General features: G+C 38.8%; 1 protein-coding gene across 3 annotated transcripts in view; it reads right to left on the bottom strand.

Moving 5' to 3' along the window:
- Positions 1-6,882: 6,882 nt before the first annotated feature.
- Positions 6,883-21,585, bottom strand: part of LOC117402047 (transportin-2) — a 77,581-nt gene continuing 62,878 nt past the window's right edge. For all 3 annotated transcript variants that reach the window (XM_059008339.1, XM_059008341.1, XM_059008340.1), the window contains exons 22-25: positions 14,476-14,575; positions 14,295-14,369; positions 13,419-13,554; positions 6,883-10,983 (exon numbers count right to left, since the gene is read on the bottom strand). In XM_059008339.1, coding sequence (XP_058864322.1) covers positions 13,447-13,554; positions 14,295-14,369; positions 14,476-14,575 — 283 coding nt within the window. In that variant the 3' untranslated portion in view covers positions 6,883-10,983; positions 13,419-13,446. The remainder of the gene's footprint in view (positions 10,984-13,418; positions 13,555-14,294; positions 14,370-14,475; positions 14,576-21,585) is intronic.

The raw sequence follows: 21,585 nt of genomic DNA, 5'->3' as shown, positions 1-21,585 counted from the left end.
TTCTAAAATTGTAAACCTTACTTTGTCATTAGTTTTGGGGTTTTAAAAAGCACTTCAAATGAGATAAAGAAATAAATTTGTTTGATCTATCTGTTCAACTCCACCAAACTTCCATTTAGCACTGATAGTAATGTCTGATAAAAAGCGTAATGGGAGACTGTCCTACTTTTCATTCATTAACAAGAAGCCTAAAAATAATTGACAGGTAAGTTACATTTCCACAAGTGTACAAAACTGTATTTAACAATACATAACAGCAGGGATGTAACTGTTACAGTATGTACACTTTAGCACTGTAGGGTATGTGCATGTTTGTTCTATAAAATTCATGAAGACCTTTTATTTTTAGTTAGTATGTTGGAAACACTAGTCTTGCCCTATTTTAAAAAGTTTCGGTTTCTGACCAGTTTTACATACACAATATTTAGAAATTATAAAAGCAAATGTAAACAAATTTAGTTTTTACTCATTATGTGCTGTGGGAAGAGGGATATTTTTGTTTCTATGCTTGTATGTGCTGACCGTGATTTACACTTACAGTCGCTTCCACATATGCTTCAAGTTCTTAGTTGTTGCTTCTTATCTGCTTGTGCCGGGTCTGGGGCTTCATGCTTTGTAATTGTTGGTAGCTGCATGCAGATCTTTGCCTAACTATAGTGTTCCGCATTTCCAGTTTATTCTAAATTTTACTGAAAAATAACAGGATATTTTTTTAACTGGACGTCATTTTTTTCTGGATTTATACTTGATTTTTGTCTATTATTCAGTATTATCCCGGTACTACTTTCTAGGAAATACACAATAATTTGATTAAAATGCGGTTTTATTTTGACTCGGACATCGTAATAAGCAGCCCTACACTATTCTAGGATACAGCAGATGTTTAGACGTCAGAGGCTCAAATAACGTTCAACTGTGGTTCTCGGTCTCTTCACAAACACATTATCACCGGATTATGTTGGCCATATTGGTCTGATTATTGTGGCAATTGCTGCTCATAGTAACTACTAGCTTGATCAAAAACTAAAATTGAAATACTTACACAAAAATATAATATTTTTAATGATGAGGAATGGGGAGAAAATGTAAATCAGTTTATGAATATTCAAAAGAAAACTAATGTTTCAAAGTATACAAAAAGCAAAAATAGCAGAAGTAGGTCAGATGAGGCAGAGGATGCATAGCGCTGCAAATACTGCAGCATTGAGGTACATGTTCGACAATAAAAGAACATACTGAAAAATAAGCGACACATTAAAATAAAACAAGAAAGTGAACTGAGAGACAAGCAATCCATTTATGTGGCTTTTACACGCAATTTAACAAAAAGAGCACAGAATGACTGTGTTAATGAGTTTGTCAGAGCGCTGTGCTTTGCTAGACAGCCACTGTTTATTGCAGTTATGTATCAGTGACTTCATGCGACAGTACGGTCTGTCCACCAGCTAAAACACAGTCTAACGTCTACAATCTTAATCGTAAATATCCAACAGAAAATGGTGATGCTTTAGTTGGTAAACTTACCTGGAACATTGATGGAAATGTCAAGTTTGATTTTTGACATGGCTTGCACCACCCCGTTCTGTCAATTTTATTGTATTTTTAGGATTTCAAGGTGAATAAATCGGGCTTGTTTTTTGCTGATGTCATGTTCATACCTTCTGTAGATACTGTTTCCGTCAGCACAGTGATATTGCCCAAACGTTAGCGAAGTACCAGTTAACTTGGGAAAATGTGGCTTCAACTTGCACAGATTGTGCTTTTTCAGGCATGCCAGGGACATTAAACCAAATGAGAAACCAGAACTGCTACACATCATATTCCACATGTAAAGTGTGTATACTGAGAGTCTTCTCCCCCCGATTTTTACTGATGTTTCAATTAATAACTATTTACTGATGTTATCCCTATTTTAATATGTAAGAAGCTCCTGTCTGATCTTTTCTAAAATAAACTCCAAAACATTTAAAAGAAAAACCAAAAACGCAGAACACTTCAATTTAGAATACCATTTTTTTTTTTTTTTTTTTAATTCAGTAAAAACATTAGGTTATTATCATAACCCTGGTTCCCGCAAACAGAAATGTAACCATTACCTCATGGGTATTAATCCTTTGATACCGTCTAACCTGAATAGATATTCCAAAGCTGCATGTAGTGTGAGTGACAGTTACGTTACGTTGCGTTTGCCGCCAGGAAATGAGCTCCTGGGGAGACTGAATCAATCTAAGTGACAAGCTGAAATGGCTACCAAATAGACCTTTAAAAAAGTAGATCCTCTAAAAATTGCAGTATAACTGCTATGGGACAGGTTGTAGGGTCCTGCTGTTGAACCAGCCTTAGGAGAGGGCGCATGTGTAGAAGACCCAAAGGAAGGATCTGGGAAGCTGCATCAAGCCCAGTAGCCATTGAAAAGTCACTACTGCAAGCTTTCTATTGGGCTGAAAAAGCTTCAGACAAGCGGCTATTCTCTGCACTCTATCCTCTGACAGAGTGGACAACATGGTCTTGGAATCCAGACACACTCCTAAATAGGAGGCTGTCTGTGAAGGTGCAAGCTGGCTCTCTGCATAGTTCAGTGACATACCTAACCGAAGCAGGTGGTCTGTGACGAGTTTTGTGTGAGCCCTTGCCTGCGCTGGAGATTGAGCACAAATGAGCCAGTCGTCCAGGTAATTGAGCACTCTGATGCCCCCCCCCCCCCGGAGTCTCAATGGGGCCAGAATAGCTTCTAAGCAATTTGAAAAGGCACGGGGGGGCTAAAGAGAGAGGCCGAATAGCAACACCTGAAACTTGTACGCTATCCCCTGGAAAGCGAACCTGAGATACTTCCTGTGCCCTGCTTTTACAGCGATGTGGAAATAGACGTCTTTAAATCCACCGTAGTAAACCAATCGCCTAGCCTTATTGACTGCAACAGCTGCTGCATGGTTAATATTTTGAACCTCCGTCGATTCACCTGTCAGATCAAGGACTGGTCTGAGGCCACCATCCCGTTTAGGCACCAGGAAGTACCTGGACTAAAAACCTTCTTCTAGGTGAAGAGGATGAACTGTGCAAATAGTCAGTTTCTGCAGCAGGGCTGTCACCTCCTGAGACAACACCAATGCATCTCTTGGATCCGTGACCATTGTTGTAGTCACGCCCCGATATGGAGGGGGACAGTGTCTGAATTGCAGAGAATAGCCGGTCTGTACAGTATTGAGCACCCAGGTGTCCGAGGTGCACTGACGCCAGTACTCCAGTTGATTCCCTGAAAAGGGGCCCTGGGCCTGTGGCAGCAAGTTGCTAGGGCTGGTGCACAGCCCCTTTGCGCAGCCATGGGTTGGTTGCAAAACCCCCCTCTGGCTTTAGCAGGTGCTGGCTGTGCTGGTCCTTGAGGCTACTGGAACCCAGGTTTCCAGTTTTGTGCCTGTCTACGTACTGAAGGCGGCCTCATTGGCATCAGGCGCACCAGTCCCTCAGTAGACTCACGCGCCCGATGAGAGCGCTGCAGCATGTCATCTTCTGCAGGACCAAAAGTGTGTCCTGGAGTAATGGGAGCATCCAGCAATGGTGCCTTATCACCATCTGCTCTGCGCGCATGAGACAGCCAGAGCTGACATCTTGCAGCTACTAGCACGGCCAGGTTCCTACCCACTGCCTGCCCACTGAATTTAGATATACGGAGCAGGTTTTTATTCACCAGCCGCAGTTCTTCAAGCTGCTGTGGTATGGGCCTGTCACTGTGAAAGACTTGAATAAACAGATCTGGTAAGCCACCAAGATGTGGTTATAATTTCCCAGCTGTGCACAATAAGGACAGTGCAGTACAATATGGTGGGCAATGCACAGTATACACAGCACGGTATAAACAGTACAGTATAGTGCTAATGATATATTACAGTACAGTGCTACAGTATGGTACAGTGCACAACAGTGTTGCCAACTTAGCGACTTTTGGGTTCCCCTAGCAACAAAAAGTCAAAGCGACTAGCGACAAATCTAGCGACTTTCACTGCTGACAACAGCGATTTCCGGAGAAAGAAGTCACCAAATGGTATCATCAGTCACAATCGGTTCAATACACTACACTTCTCCCGTCCTGAAGTAGTACAGTGGTGGCATTCTTGTAGTGCAGATTTCCACAGTTCTGCACAGATCTGCAGTTCTAGACAGAATCGTAGAGATGCACGTTCGAGGGCTGATGCGTGACGTCACTCAAATGCACCTGCAGAAATTTATGCAGGTCCTGCACAGCCCAGCTTTGAAAAGATGTTGCGGAAACTGGTTGCGGCTGTGAACCAAAGAGATCACGAGTGACCTGCTAATAGTAATGTAAATCACTACTAAAACTACAGCCGCTCCCTTGTAAACAGACGCAAACATCAATTATTTAAGCAAACAAAGTACTAAATCTGTGATAAGTGCTGCATAATGTTACAATAAAGTTAACATTAAAAAATTACATTAAACTGACTCTGTATAGGTAGATCATCCAGACAAATAAAACATTTAAAAATTATCAACCAGCATTAATACATTTAATATGGTTTATATTGGTATTTACTCTTAATGTTTAAGCGATTCCGAGAGAAGAGGTAAATTGTGTAGCGACATTTGCAACTGCTTTGTGGAGTTGGCAACACTGGTACACAGTACGGTACAGTATGATGGACAACGCATAGTATGTTAAACAATATGGTATAGTGCTAATGATATATTATAATGCCTAATGTACAGTACAGTCAGTATATAGCGCACAGTACCCCTGGTAAGGTATACAGAGTACAGTGAACGGGAGAGTACAAGAACGGAGCACACAGTATGGTACGGTGCAGAGCACGGTCCACTACCATTACAGTAACCTTGTTCACAAAGAACGGTAGTAGATCAGTGACCTACAGTTAATGAAGAAGCAATATGCGGGGATGCCCACTTGTATAGCTTCTGGCTTAACACAACACAGTCCTAAGACTGGAGGAAGCCTGCTGTCACCGTGACAGCCCTCGCAATGGCACTACAAGCAGAGACCAGAGCGGCAACGAAACACTGCGAGAAGGACTGCAAGCAAATCAGACCCGAAGCAGAGCTGAGCCCAGCAACTGCTAGTGAATCGGAAGGGTAACCTCATTCGTTGTACAAAAGTACTGGCGGGAACGGTAGCAAGTATGGGACCTACAGTTACCAAAAGAGCAAAAGGGATGCCCACACTTATTTTGGCTAACCAACTGATCAAAACCCAAGGACAGCCTACTGCTAGAGCCCTAACACTCTTCACACTAATTCTGTAAGCAGATCTTAATGTGGTGCAGAGACAATGTGGGGATCTGCATCAGACTGACCCAGCGCGCGCATCTCTGTTCAAATGCAGGACAGCTGAGCCCAGCAGCCGCGTTAGTATTTCTGTGGAAAAGGCAGAAAATACAACATAGAAAACAATTCCTTCGTGCACAGATATTGTAACGTTTTCATGTTTAGGAAGTAGTACTCGGGGAGACTGTTGAATTCTCCAAATGATTGTTTTATTTGAAACTAGAGAATTCCTGTCGGGCTGGAATTCATGGCACCAATACCCGTACATTTTAGTCTTGGCACTTTCACGGCATACTCTTGCCAGTCGCACCCAAAGTTTCTCATGCAAGTTTGGCGTTGGACTGTCCCCAGTCCCCAGGCTCCAGGCTCGTGCACCCTTATTATAGAACCTCCGGTCGTTTCCCAACGCTGTCTGGCTCAGTCAGTCGCATCCACTCTTTCACTCACTCCCCCTTCCCCTTACAATACATATGTAAACATGAGACAAATTGAACAGTCCTGCAACAAAGCAATTGTCTGGGTCGTTATAATATATATTTAATTTGAAAGTAAAAATATAAAAGCATGACGACCTTTATGTACAAAAATCTTCACTAATATACAACTGAACAATAACTGTTGAGTGAGTATGTTTCATACAGTATTAAATGGCAGTGTTTATTTTATCTGATAGTGAAAAAGAAATAAAAGAATATTTATTAATGTATTTGTTTCACTTTTACCAAATATATATATAGGCCATCCTTCAGCCTAGCTAATTCTCAGAAATTAAATGTTCCTTTTTGTCCAGTGGGAACCACAAACAGCGTTACTCCCAACCAGTATAGAGAGGAACCATACTTCTTTGTGCCAAAGGGACCACAATGACCGTTACATTGACAGGAAATCACAATTTTTCATAGATCAAGATCAGAATAATGACGACAACTATTCAAATTCTCCAAAATACAACAAAGTCTCGAGAATTCTCAGCTGACTGATTTCATCGTGTAGCACAACACTAACACGCTTGCAAACTGAAGGTGTGTGTGTGTGTATGTATATTTTGTAGGCAAATGTTCCAGATTAAAACAGAAATAAATAACGTAATATAAAATGATATACACGTCACAATAAGTGCGTTCCCTAGTATATTTCCATGTTGACAAAACAAATTGTCATTAAACTCGGATGTCCTGTAATACATATGCATGGATAAAAGTGCCTGGGGTCTGCAAAAAAAAAAGTAAAAAAGAAAAAAAAGGACATTTTTACCTTACTTTGGTGACTTATTTCTTACTGTATGGCATGTATTTATTTATTTTGTTTCTACATTTCACTTATGTTGGGAACTACAAATTAATTAAAATGGTGCTTTTGGCTGATTTACTTTTGCTGCACCAATACCCTGAAAAGACGTAAACTATCCTTGCTGTATGGATAGTCTGACAGTTCTCGCGCATTGCTGATAACTTGGCGCAAGGAACTACTGTTCCTCTCAATGCATGCCACATTGTGACAGTACTGTACCATTACAAGACTAGTTCAAACACAATTTGTTTCAAAATAAATAAGGAGAAGAGATAAATGACACACCGGACAAGAATGTAAACTGGATTCACAAGATTTTTTTTTGTTTGTTTTAAGTCAATAAATGAAAACACCAAAAAAATTAACAAAAAATGAGAAAATACTCATTTTGGCAAGGTGCAAGCAGTCACTGTTACACTGATCAACACACACTGCAGATTTACCATAGGAAACATTTTTGTACGTCACATTTACAAAAATACATCAGACGACTCAAACCAGGCCCCAAGAGCAGTAGCCTCTACATACAACAGGGCTGTCAAACACACAGATCCAGGGGGAAATTTCAAATCCAATCAATCACACAGAATACATGTTTAACAAATCTGAAGGAAAAAAATGGGCAAGTATACTCACCAAAAAATGCATGTCAGTACATTTAGGCTACATTTAAAACATTTCTGGAGGCAGGGTGTATTTCTCTCTCCCCCTCTAGTATTACACAATTAAAGATTCTGAAACAGGCTAGTGTGCCTGGTATTTAAAATACGAATTGGTTTATATAGACTGCATTGCAGAGTGGATTACTTTTCAATGGCTCTCAATTCAGGAGTGCTGCGTTTAAAGAAAGCAAGAGTTTAGACTGCTAATGCCTTCTCCTATCAGAAGTGTAGTTTGACAAGCCTGTTTATTACAGGTTATAAAAATCACAGGAACCCATCCCTTTGTTTTCATCACTGTGGGGGCAGGTTCCTGCATACACCAAAACAAAGTGTGTTCAAAAGCAGAGAAAGGTTGTTATTGTATGCCCTATTCCGCATTTACTTTAAAATCACCGATTCAGCTCTATGAATTAATGATTTATTTTGAATAAAAAGTTACACCAAGTGTAGAATGTGTCGTTGTACTTAATTCTATAGCGATTCTGTAACGCAAGTGGATTGTAAGCTCTTGCTAAAAAAAATAAATGCCTCAAAAACAAATTATAAATTTGCTTTGGAAAAAACTTTTTTTTTATATCCTGCAACACAGGAACTAAGCTTGACCTTCAAAATGTATAGTGTTGTAGAAGGAAAAATAGGAATGAAACATCAAGCCTCCAACACAAAAAACAGAATATTAAGACTTTGTTGAAGGTTATTCTGATGAGGTTTGATTCTTTTTTAAAAGCCATTATAAGAAATCACAGAAAAATCATATGAAGTTTGGTAAGACATGACCATACAACCCCATCCCAGGCAAAACAAATACATCCACACATTCAACACATGTACTGGGCAATGCTGTGCAGAGGGCTGCGTGCTTTCTTAAAGTTTCACACATTTGTGGGGGTGAACGCTTGGTGACAGTTTGCACTCGGGCAGTCTGACCACAGGCTGCACAGACTAGCCTTCACTGACAGGCGGACTGGGAGGGAGGAAGGTTTGCTCACAATACTTTATAAGCCATTTTTCCACAAGCAGTATAACCAGTGTTGTGAGCAGACAACTGGATTAAATAATGCCATCTCCCGCAGAGCAGTTCACCTTCAAAATTTGGGCAGTGGTCACAATGCATTTAAGAATGAACCAGGGAGGATTGGTAGCAAACAGGAAGAATAAGTCAAGTACAACTAAAAGGGGAGCTGTATTTTGTATTTTAAAGACTTTCCATATATAAAATCACACTTGCTGGAAAAATGGTTTTAGCAACAAACAAAACAATATTATGCTATTTATATATATATATATATATATATATTTATATATATATATATATATATATATCTATATCTATATATATATATATACACAGGTTTGACAATCTGCAGTCTCTCAGGAGATAACACCAAAGATGAATTTCAACAGTTTCAATTAGAGAAGTCAAGTTATGCAGCAGATTCAACAGGTGCAACCCCTAGCTGTTGGAGAGACACAATGAGGGTCTATTTTAACGATCTAAGCAGTAGTGGATCCAAGTACCACCATCCTTAATTATAATAAATTCAAGGATGGAAATAAGACGAACTGAAATAATACTGCACAGCAGATTCACCCTTTCGAGGTTTTAAAATTAGTCCACTTAGCCCCGGTGTATGAGGGAACAAGCTCAGGTATGCAATTAAACTTGCATTAAAACCAGGAATGGATCAAATTGCTTAACAATGGAAGCCTTATTTCCATCCCTGTAATCCTGCTGGCATTCTCCTCGCACAAGTTTGGGTTTCTGGTATTATGGTCCAGAGTCGTTTAGATTTTAAAACTAGACGCAAAAGATGTTTATAACCAGAAAAACAGAAGCTTGCTTTATTTTTTTTTTTAAACTTGGTTGCCTTTTATTTTTTGGGGGAAGCAGCCTCTCCCTTCCCATCTCTGAGAAGGGTTCAGGGTTTCATTCTACAGGTTTGAATTTTACAAACATGTCTGATACAGGTAAAGCAGATAACCTGCACCACAGTGAAGGATGCTGCTACATTAGTTTTTTTCAAAAGCAGACTTTGCAAAAAAAAAAAAAAAACACAACCCCAACACACACAACACACTGGGATTCATACCCCCCCACCCAGCAACCCCTGCCCTACACATCTAATGAAATGGTCCGCTATAAAAAAAGTAAACAAAAAAAAAAGTTCATGTGCATCACACATTTGCGCAAATTAACAAAAAATAAATAAATAAAAAAATAAATTAAATGTATAAATGATTTTTTTTTTTTTTATAAAAACAAAATGTTTCCAATTCTCCAAATAGCAGTTAGCATTTAAACTAAACAAGTAAGCTCACACTTGAGAGATTAGCTGACAATGAAGTATGCAGAGATTGCATATTGTGCCACACAGGGCGGGGCGAATACAAGTTTAGTCTGGACCCAACAAACACAACAGGAACCACTAACTCAGTTTAAAAGGAAGTATGCAGAGATCACACATATTTTTTGTATTATTTTCAGCCTCTTGACTTTTGAAATTCATCTTAAATAAATCTACCAGTCCTTTCTATTTTAAATTGTTAATCAAGATCCCTTCTATTTGTGTTGATTTATGTATTTGTTTCGATGAAAACAGGATTGTTTTACTACAGAAAAAGGAAACTGGAGGAAACGCAGCAGCAATGTCACAAATACAAAAAACGAGAATTAATAAATCAATCTTGCAAAAACAGCGTAGATCGAGGACCATTTATATCTAAAACAAAACTAAACAAAAATCATGGTTCATTATTACAGTATTATCGGTTTACAGAAACTATGGCCATCAATAACCCCCCCCCTCAAATTCACTTTGTCTTGGTCAACTCATTTAATTTTTTTTTTTTTTTTTATATTTTTTATATATATATATATATATATATATATATATATATATATATATATATATATATATATATATATATATATATATATATATATATATATATATATATATATATATATATATATATATACTCTCGTGTGTGGTAGGTATTGCAAAAAGCCTTGATTTCTATATATAAAGAGCTACTACTGACAGCTAAATCGTACAAGTCTACTTATAGGATTGTTAGACTTGAAACAAGGTCCCCATGCATTCGTAATGGTTCTTGTTGTATTCAGAAACCGCAGTCTCACTTGTGTTTTCAAACATGTTGGTGCCTAGTTAGTTGGGCTTACATGGAACAGAAATAAAAACAGACAAAACCGCCTTTTTATTTTCTAGCTCATCATGGTTTGTGTAAACTCCCTATTCTCTTCTGGCATTAAGACCCCCTCCCCCCACTCAATGGAACATGGAGCTTTACATTTCATATCCTTAAAAACCTACCTTTACATTTTTAACCTCAGTGTTAAATGTCTCAACTATAAACATCCCCCTTCTATTAAAGTCTCATGGGTTAGAGTTGATTTCGTTAGTCCCTTGGAATCGCTTGTGCATCCCTGTGTTTGTATTGGTTCAGACAGAAGACAGTGGCTTTTATTTTGCCACCCCTACCTTCCACTGAGAAAGTTAGTTTGTATCACTACACCCCCCCCCCTCCCCCCATGAGGAGTATCCTAGCACAATTTTGTTTAGTCGAAGCCCCCTGATTGAATCCAGGATACAGGGGTGGACGGGTAGCAGTGAAGACAGTCCCCCCACAAACTCTTTTCCTAACCCCACAATAACAGGGCAGTGTAATATGTAGACATGGGTGAGTTTCCCTGTAACCGTCCCATATTCGATACCTGCGGAGACAAAAAAAAAAAAAAAAAAAAAAATCAACCCTTTGAGTAGTGAGTTCTAAAATACAGTGCCGGTCCTAAGGGAGTGAGGGTTTTTTTTTTCCTGTCTACTGCATGTCCTTGATTATTATGAGAACAGCTTACAAACAAGCTGAAAGCTATATATATGTTTGTATGTATGTAATGAACACTGACGAAATAGACAATTTTTACCGTAAATACATAACAAATAATTGTTTTATTTTGTCATAGGGAAAGGTTTTGACTAAAAAATAACAGTTAGACAACAAACAATAAAACAGGGTGGAACAGCCACAACATGTCCTAACAAAAAAAAAAAAGGCTGAACTAGAGGGAGAGAACAAGAAAGAAAGAGAGCAAGAGAGAAGAAAGAAAGAAAGAAAGAAAGAAAGAAAGAAAGAAAGAAAGAAAGAAAGAAATCATATCTGGGTAAACAGGTTGTGGGGGTGGAGGGAGTGAGAGTGTAATGCTTCAGCGTATGATACTGCTTGCATGGAGCAACACACAGAGCTTGGCGCCGCCTCTTCACTGTCGCTTGATGTTGATGGTAAATATTCTTCACTTACGTCTTCACTGACACACTCACTGACATCTGATTCAGTGGAAGAATTCTATGCATTTGAATTTAAATCGGAATCTGAATTAAGTATTATTTCTAATACCTCTTTCTCACTGAGCAATTTTCGCCAGTTTACAGTCATTTTTGGTGATGGTTTATTGTATGTAATTCAGTCAATATCTAGAAGAGGGCACAAGAGACCAATAAAAAGGTGTTACAGAAACCTAGTGTTACAATATCTGGTCATCAGAAGTTTTGTTGGCTCGGTAATTCAAGTTCAAAAGTTGCAGAACGTACCGGTACGTTCGTACTCCCTGGGCACCAAAGAGCAGCGAACGTACCGGTACGTTCGTACTACTCAAAGGGTTAAAGATCTCTGTGATTCAGCATCAACAGCACTGCTAGGTAACCCATTCCAAACCCCCTCCTTCCCTCTGTCCCAAGTCAATCTCCACTTAATTTCCAACTGTGTCTCCTCTGGTCCTGATTTTTGTGCTGCACTTAATATTTGTAATGTTGTTGAAGCTGACACCCTGGGATCCTTCAAGAAGCTGTTTGATGAGATTCTGGCATCAATAACAACCAAAACGAGCAAGATGGGCTGAATGGCCTCCTCTCGTTTGTAAACTTTCTTATGTTCTTAATATTGTTTAGGGTTAAGCTTATCAAGTCTTTCCAGTCCGATAGCAAAGTTTATGAAGGCAGTCAACTCTGCACGTCTAAATAAAAAAAAATAAAAAAATGGTATATATATATATATATATGAATAGAACTGAAGGCCTTTTTCTACTTGTGTCTGTTTCAATTTTAAAATAAAATTGAAATGATTCATTAAATTAAAATGAATATATTTAAGTGTCTTCTCACACAATCAAGAAAACAAATCCATGACTTTTACTGTTCGGAATTTGAAAGTCTACACAAGTTCATATTGTGTGTGGTGACTGAGAAACACCTACAAAATTAAATCACTTACATTACTGCATGGAATTAATATGTTTAAACACCTGCAGTCTGATCAAATATAAATCTGAAAATTAAAAACATGTATATATATATATATATATATATATATATGAATAGAACTGAAGGCCTTTTTCTACTTGTGTCTGTTTCAATTTTAAAATAAAATTGAAATGATTCATTAAATTAAAATGAATATATTTAAGTGTCTTCTCACACAATCAAGAAAACAAATCCATGACTTTTACTGTTCGGAATTTGAAAGTCTACACAAGTTCATATTGTGTGTGGTGACTGAGAAACACCTACAAAATTAAATCACTTACATTACTGCATGGAATTAATATGTTTAAACACCTGCAGTCTGATCAAATATAAATCTGAAAATTAAAAACATGTATATATATATATATATATATATATATATGAATAGAACTGAAGGCCTTTTTCTACTTGTGTCTGTTTCAATTTTAAAATAAAATTGAAATGATTCATTAAATTAAAATGAATATATTTAAGTGTCTTCTCACACAATCAAGAAAACAAATCCATGACTTTTACTGTTCGGAATTTGAAAGTCTACACAAGTTCATATTGTGTGTGGTGACTGAGAAACACCTACAAAATTAAATCACTTACATTACTGCATGGAATTAATATGTTTAAACACCTGCAGTCTGATCAAATATAAATCTGAAAATTAAAAACATGTAAAACAAAAACGCTGATAAAATATTAGTGTGCATCATTTTCATGTTTGCTGCAATTTGGTAGGACCCTCAAGAAAAAAAAAACCTCTATCCCCTTACAGTCCCAAAATTAATACAATTAAATATATAGGCTAAAATAAACAAAATTACTTAAAACTGCTTTTGAACACAATGAGGTGACTTGCCTGACACGCGTGCCCCCTGTTGCCGTGGCTACACCCCGTAGCACGCGGACAGCCTATCTTTCAGCACGGGAGGGAACTGCTCTGAGAACTGCTGCCAGTTCTCCTCGCCCACCTGGTCTTTGAACCCGTGGAGGATCTGAGGAGGGAAGCAGGAGGGATAGCTCGGTTATAGGGCTGGTACTGGTGAAGAGTGTCCATTTCACATAGGTTTGGAGTGTAAGACTCCTATTGCATTGCAATTTCCCTATTCCAGGCTTTGATCTCGATTAGCCACAGTGTTTTAATAACAGGCTCAGGTGTGAACTCATAGTAGAACTAGGAATGGATCACACTGCAATGCAATGGGAGTCTTGTATTCATCCTTGCGATGCACCAATGTCCCGTACTGGCAGGGATCACAATATACGTGCTGGTCCTGATGGGCTGCTTGTGTGATTCAAATGGACAGTGTTATTCATACCAAATACAAAAACACTTCAATCAAATCACTCTGCAGTGTGGTGGTGTCAGGATGTGGGGGGGTCCTAAAAATCTATTTGTGACTAAATAAACACAAGGCCTCTTCTACCCATGCCTGGGTGTGTGTGTGTGTGTGTATCATTTAAGTGCCTTCTCACACCTCCACACAATCAGACGAGAAAACAAATCCACAACTTGCTGTTCAGAATTCGAATGTCTACGCTGTCGTTCATCATATTGTGTGTGTGGCGACTGAAGAAACACCTACAAAAAGTAATTTATTGCCATGCTGCAATATTGCATGGACTTAACACTTTACAAATACACGCAGCTTGATCAAATTTAACCAAAAAAAAAAAATCTACATTGTGGGGTGTCAGGATGTGGGGTCCTAATAGAATCTATCAGCTGTCTCACCTTGCAGAACATGTCCCTCAAGTCATCTTTTGGAGTCACCCAGGAAGCTACAGCATCGCAGAAGAAAATGAAGTCCTGGAAACCAAAGCGATAAAAAGTAAGAGCCTGGCTCCATAACATTTACCCCCGTGAAGCCAGCTAGTGACATCCCTAATCCCAGAATCTCGAGGAGCTTACTAACCTGCACCACACCTCCAGGATTCACTCCAATCATCATACAGATTCCTCGGAACGCCGAATCCTTTTCTTCATTGTCGCGGATATTCCTTAAGGACGTGCACCTGGGGAGGAGAGGAGGAAATTAAATGAGAACATTAGGTTATTATCATAACCCTGGTTCCCTGGAAGAGAAATGTAACCATTACCCAAGGCTTGCACCAGGTTTTCGTGGGCCCCGGGCAATGGACCTCCAGTGGTCCCCCTTCACCCCCAAATCCAATATTTTTCTATCACAAAGGTTTTTATAAAAATCGGTAGTCCCTCACTAAACTGGACATGTCTGGAGACATGAATTGTCCGATTAAAAAAAAAAAAAAAAAAAAAAATTGTAATACATCTGTACATAGGCCTATACAAAAATTGAATAAACCTGCAGCACACTTTTTTTTACTTGAGCCTACCGGTAACACAAAAATCATGCTGCTGCATATTACACACTACTGTAACAATTTTACCACATTCTTTTTACACTAGATTAGTACACAATTAAACAGAACACACACTTTACAGAAATAATTTAAATTTACACAGAAAATGACAGTATTTATTGCAGTTTTAGATTCTTGTAGTCTTCTCCATTTTTGACATCCATATTTGTTTCTTTTTATTTGGAGGTTTGCCAGGTTTAATTTTTGATGGTTTAAAATCTAGAATTATAATAGGTGTTCAGGCGGTATAATAGATTATAATGAGGCTTGACAAAACGCTTGTCAAATGAAACTCTTGATTATTGTAAAGTATGACGGAAATGTGCAGATTACCATATTCCTTCAAATTTAAGACATGCTTCACCATTTTTCACTTCTCAAAAATAGCCTGCGTCTTAAATTGGCAAAAGACGTGACTACCTGAAAACACAAAACGGCAAAGTGACTGACTGCTGAGAAAATAATAAAAGGTGTCTGCCCAAACACAAGCAGCAACATGACTGACTGCTGAGAAAAAAAAAACAGGCCAAGCTTCCTGAGAATTCCAAGAGAAACATTTACAGTTTCAGCATTTCTAACAAACAGTACCAGCTTGGATAGATCGGAAATGCTGATCAGACCCCCGTATGTTTCAACATGCCAAGCAATGTTCAATGATGTTGTGGTTGCTGGGTTACATGTTGCCTGATGCAACATGTATAGACAAGCTCTGTGGTTAAATCTACAAAAACACTTTCATGTCAGTTTTGTACGATACAACAGCGTAATTGAGTTTGTACCTTTGTAAATGCATATTTATTTTAGGTATTTGAGGGTGGGAAATTTGGGCTGCATCTTAAATTCAAAGGAAAACTGTATTACAGAATGTCTTTAATTGGCACATTTGTATAAATTGTATGTTGAGATCAGCCAATAGCTTGCGGCTTTACGAAGAACTGGGGAGGACGGAAGCCAATTGGGAGTGAGAAGAGACAAGCAGGAGGAAAAAAAAAAAAAAAAAGAGAACTGAAGTTTCAATGCATGCACAGTTTAGTGTATTCATTCCTAAAGGCTGCTTGAGTAGGATAGCTGCCACATACAGTACATTTACTCCTACTTGCAATTGTATTTCTGCATGTGTGTGGGCCCCCCTCTGGCCCCGGACGCCGGCCCTGCCATTACCAAATGGGTATTTACCACCAAAAGACCCAAATCCTGTACATCAAATCTGCTCTCTGAGCCTGTGATGCAGTTGTGACCCCGCCCCCGAGGGATCAGTCACAGATCTCATCACCATTTTTCCTTTAAGCCTGCTGCAAATAATGGACCCAGCAACCTTGAAGGGTTACGATAATAAAACAAACATTCAAGTATGAAACGTAATTATTACCGAATGGGTGAGCATACCCAAGCCGTCGCAAGGGCATGACTGCACAAGGACCAGAAAGCTACATGGCTAAGCTGAGAAGCTGCCCTATGCGTTACCATTAGGAACCCTAGTAAGTAGCTAGGGTGGAGAAACTGAGGATTTCACCTCTATGCCTGTTTTAAGGGTTGACTGGGAAGCCGCCCTTAACCCTTTGTGGTCCTATGTCGGACCTGGCCCGACATCGTAATTTTCCCTTTCCGGTCCAATGTCGGACATCATCAAAAAGACGTAAAAAACAGGTCTCTAGTTGTTTTTTCTCCAGAAAAAGCAGAGAAAATCATTCAATGGCCGAGAGACCGATAGGAGCCGGAAAAAAAAGGGGGCATATTTCATGAATACTGATAGACCCGACACTACATAGATAACACGGACATAAACAAGATAGCTGCTTCCGCATCCAGCGCTCACAGAACATCAGACATTTGCAGAGCTTTTTTTAGGTGTTATAGTAATAAAGTAACGACTTGGATCACATTATTGAGGAGTTTGGTGATAAAACGAGTGATCAAGAGATGATTTATAGGTATGTACTACTATTACGAGGTATGTAAAAAATATAGCAAACAAGGGGTGGGACGGGGCTGGAGATGCAGTACTGAGTGTCCTGTTGATATGCTGAATAAATGGACCGCAAAAGGGTTAACACTCTAGTTCCAAAACCAGGGTTTTGAGGATCCACGACATTCATCCTGTAGAACCTAGTGAAGGTATGGGGAGTAGCCCATGCCGCCGCATTGCAAATGTCCTTGACAGCTGCACCCTGGAATAAAGCCCACGAAGTTCCAAGGCCCCTGATGGAATGGGCAGTGAGCTTTTCTGGAGGGGTCAAGTTAACCATCTCATAGGCAGTCCTGAACGTGTCTGCTATTCACTTGAACAGCCGCTGCTTTGACAGGGCTTGACCATGGGACTTTGCCCCATAGCAGACAAATTGTTCAAACTACCTCCAAAATTTCTGTCCCGTCAACAGAATGTCAGTGCCAGAACTGGGCAGAGTGTATGACGCTGTCGCTCTATCAGACTGGAAAGGAGGTGGATGGAAAGCCTCCATTTCCACAGACTGGTTGACATGAAATGTAGAGATCGTCTTCGGCAAGAAGGCAGGATTGGTGCAGAGTGTGACCTTTGTCCTGGCCTCTGTAAAAATTAAGCAGGCTTTCGCATTAGATAATGTCTGCATCTCACTCACCCACTTTATAGAGGTGATTGCAAGCAAGAAAGCTGCTTTAACCCTTTAAGGACTAAGATCGTGTTAACAGGATCATACTGAAATGGGCTTATAGGACCGTGATCATGTAAACACATGATGACTTACAGGGCCACTGTACTTTGCAGTACAAGCTTGAAACACATATCAATGGATAGGGAAGGGACTAACGTTCACTTCTCGGATAGCTTTTTTGTGTGATGTCACAGAGGGGCACTTGGTGTCTAAAGGGCGGAGACAGTTTACAGCAGCCCGGCAGAGACAAAAGCAGAAACAAACCACAGGAACTTGGAAACACTGTAAATCTATGTATTTGACTTATTATATTACATCATTTATTCTGGTCATGTGTTTTGGTATATATATATATTTACAACACTTATAAATATGAAGAAACAAGTGGATATAAGCATATACTATTTCATGAATTAAACTTATCAGGGGCGTCTTTTTTTTCCTTCTTGATAATTAGGGATGCACCGAAAACCGAATCCACTCAAAAGATTTCGGCAGAATACCGAACCGAACACCGAATCTACAAAATCTGTCAAGAAAAAAAAACTGAAGGAAACTGTTGAATGAAAAACAGACTGGCAGCTAAGAACAAGGGACACGTACCAATCTATTGTTTTGAGCCTTTTAGTTCATAATATTTTTATTACAGAATGGAAATATATCCCTGAATAAGATTTCGGTTTGAAACTTACACAATTTACCACTAGCCCCCTCCCCCACAACAGAAACGTCAAAACACAGAACTGTTTACTTGACCTTTACAAGAAAGGAGAGCTGCATCTTTTGCCATAACTCACTATGTTCTTTAATGACATTTCAACCTGTCAGCTGATCCGAGAGTAGGGTTGCCAACAGGCTCCAGAATCTCGGGACACTAAGGGAAGTCAGAAGTCAGGTTTTGTAACCCCTCTCTAAACTGCAATGGATTCAGTAAAGTAAGTGTGAATTGTGCAAACTGTCGCTAAATTAATTGAATTGTTTTACTTAGTTGTTACCAAAAGCACACACATGCCTGCGAGGATCGTTTCCATCAAATCAGACCTATACAGCAGCTGATTGAATTTCTGAGTCTGACTGGGCGGGACTGTGTTAAGCAAGAAATATTAAACAAATAGAAACTTTACCTGCTGCCACAAGGTTAAATGAAAGAGTGCAGAGTTATCTATAATAATGGTGCTACACCATTTTGATAGATATTGTTTACTGTATAAAAAATTCAAGCAATACGATTCATCGTTGTTATGGGGCTCCGGATAGAATCGCCACCAGTTTAGTAAATGTATTAAAATACATTTACTAAACTGCTCAAGCAATTCACATTCATTTTACACAAATACATTAGAGGTGAGTTTAAAAAAAAAAAAAAAAAAAAAAGTGTCCCAAGATTCTGGAGCCTGTTGACAACCCTATCTGAGAGCTATGAGGAAAAGATTACCGTGATGAGTGACCTGAATCTCCCAGAGAAATAAAACCCACGTTGATTTAAATGCACTGTGTGTGTGTAACTCATATCAAAATAGGCTACAAAAACAGTTTGAAAAATATTATTAAAACACAGCAGTTACCAAATGGTTCAACTTGTATTGGCACATTACAGTAACATAACATTTTATTTACTAAAGCATATTGTTCAACAATATCTTGCACATCTGACAGCTGTCAAGTTACAAAAAATAAATATTTCTGTGCACCGATTTTTTTTCTCTCTCCGTATGATCTCTAGAACACGCCTCACACAAAGCAGTAAAGCACAAAAGTCTGCAACAGTTTGCCATTACTATATATTACAGGTTTACTGCATAACTTTACTCCATTAAGTGTGATGTGACTGTGCTGTTAAATACAAAAGTTACTTTCAATACCTGATTCGTGTCTCATTTAAAAGAAGAACAGCACACATTGGAGGGATATATTAAAATGGATGTGCGTATATAGGATTCGGTTCACCGAATCCAAACCCTACTCAAAAAGTAGGTACTCAGGCCAAATCCAAATCCTGGATTTGGTGCATCCCTACTGATAATAGAATGAATACTATAGTAGTGTCCATTATTGCTTATAAAAGACCCTGAGAATAAACATGTACTATGTCATTGCAATCACTCGGGAGAAACAATGGCTTGAGTATGAATTTTTCAGTAAAAAATAAATTGAGATTAGCTATGATTGTTTCAGTTTAAATTTATTTTTTACCTTAGAATAGATTAAACATTTTTAATTTATACCATCTGAATTATTTCAAGTACAGAAAAGCCATTTTTGTATTATGTTTGTATTTTACTGTCAAAAAATAAATTGAAATGTATAAGCTTCTAAAACAGAGAAACAAAGCACTTTCAAAAAAGGAAAAAAAAAAATTGTAAATAGTCACTATTTCAGCACCAAATGTAATAGGTATCCACAAAGTGAGTTGTTTGGAACAGAAAGGAATCCAACAGGTCAAACTGCACTTTTAGATCTTGAATGTTTAGCTTCATAGGTGGCTGACTTTGCTTTCCTGAGCAAGGTGTCACTAAAGGTTTGTGTGTGACACACTTGCTGCTTCGCTGACATCATGACTTTGTGCGTTACCAGTGATCTTAGCATGTCTGTGCTCAGGCTGGCTCTGTGTTGGGTTTTGTTTTTGGTCACAAAGCTGAACTTTCACAGTGAGCATTACTGTGGAAGATGACCAAAATGCCTAGCGCGGTAACATTACAGTATGTGTATATGTATAAGTACATATAGAAAGTAAAGTAATTTACATAACGTACCTAACTTCATGAGATTCCTGGGCTTGAATCTTCATTACCAGGTCAGCAAGGAATGTTGTCGTTTTGCATTGAAAGTTACTGACGGTAAAATTCTGTTTCTTTTGTTTAAAATGGTTTATTTTATACACATTCTGAATGTTTTGTAGATAAATGATGTCTCAATTTTGCAGTTAAAGATTTTTGTTTGACAAAACCTCCTGACAAACAATGAACTGGGGTTTGGGTTGTTCTTGGGTCCAGTAAATGTAAATACATGCTGGTCCCAGCAACCGTTCCTTCGTGTAGCAAATTAATTTATCAATTTCTAAAGAAACTTACTGCACTCACTGATCGCCAATTTCGCTCAATGTACATATCAAAACCACCGGAAAACGAAAACGAGGTGGGTGGGGAAAAAATCAATTTGATAAATAAAATGATTGGAGAGTGTACAGGATGTTGCGTACCACTTCTGCTGGGCTGTGATGTGTAAATTAAATGGGATTGATGGCACACAGTCGATAGGATTTATAGCATTTTGGTTAAATGACAGCGTCAAGAACAGACTGTACACATTATTTCCAGAAGTAGTGTTAATAGGATCCCCTTTTGGCATAAAGTCTTGAGATATTAAAACCTAGCTGAATACACCCAACAACATGGAGCTGAAATAGATCATTCACACTACAGTACTAAACGTATTGAAATAATGGTATATTCCTATACCCCTGGCAACACATTGTTGAAAAGGCACATATATTTGTTGAAAATGAAAAGTACTAAAACTGTTTTTTTTTTTTTTTTTTTTTTATTTGATTATTCAAACCAAGTTAGGAATATTCAGTGCAGCGTGCTACTTTTATGCCGAGCGAAAAGGCTGGGACAGCCAGATTAGATTAGTTTTTCCCCATGAAGTTCAGTGAACACAAGCAGTAGAATGAGCACAGATTGGACGCCAGAATCACCGTCGAGCCTTCTTGAGGTGTCATGGGCTAGTCGACGAAACAGAGGGTGGAAGATGCCCACTTGAAGACCCCAGAGATGTACCCTACTTAGCTCAATCCAGACAGTTGTCATGCTGATGCGTTGGGGAGACCGCACTGTGGTTGATCCCCGGAGCCAGCATCGCAGCCGTCGTGTGTGCTGATGCACTAGGGAGGCAAAATAAGCTGATCCCTGGAGCCTGCATTACACTTCAGCCATCACCACCTGACAGAAGGATATCTACATCATCATATGGAAGGAAGCGCAAATGGATGGAGACACCTATTGATCACATTAG

This window comes from Acipenser ruthenus, chromosome 36 (assembly GCF_902713425.1).
Source record: "Acipenser ruthenus chromosome 36, fAciRut3.2 maternal haplotype, whole genome shotgun sequence".
Classification (NCBI taxonomy): domain Eukaryota; kingdom Metazoa; phylum Chordata; class Actinopteri; order Acipenseriformes; family Acipenseridae; genus Acipenser; species Acipenser ruthenus.
The sequence above is the reverse complement of the archived record's forward strand: the minus strand, read 5'-3'. Positions and strand labels throughout refer to the sequence as shown.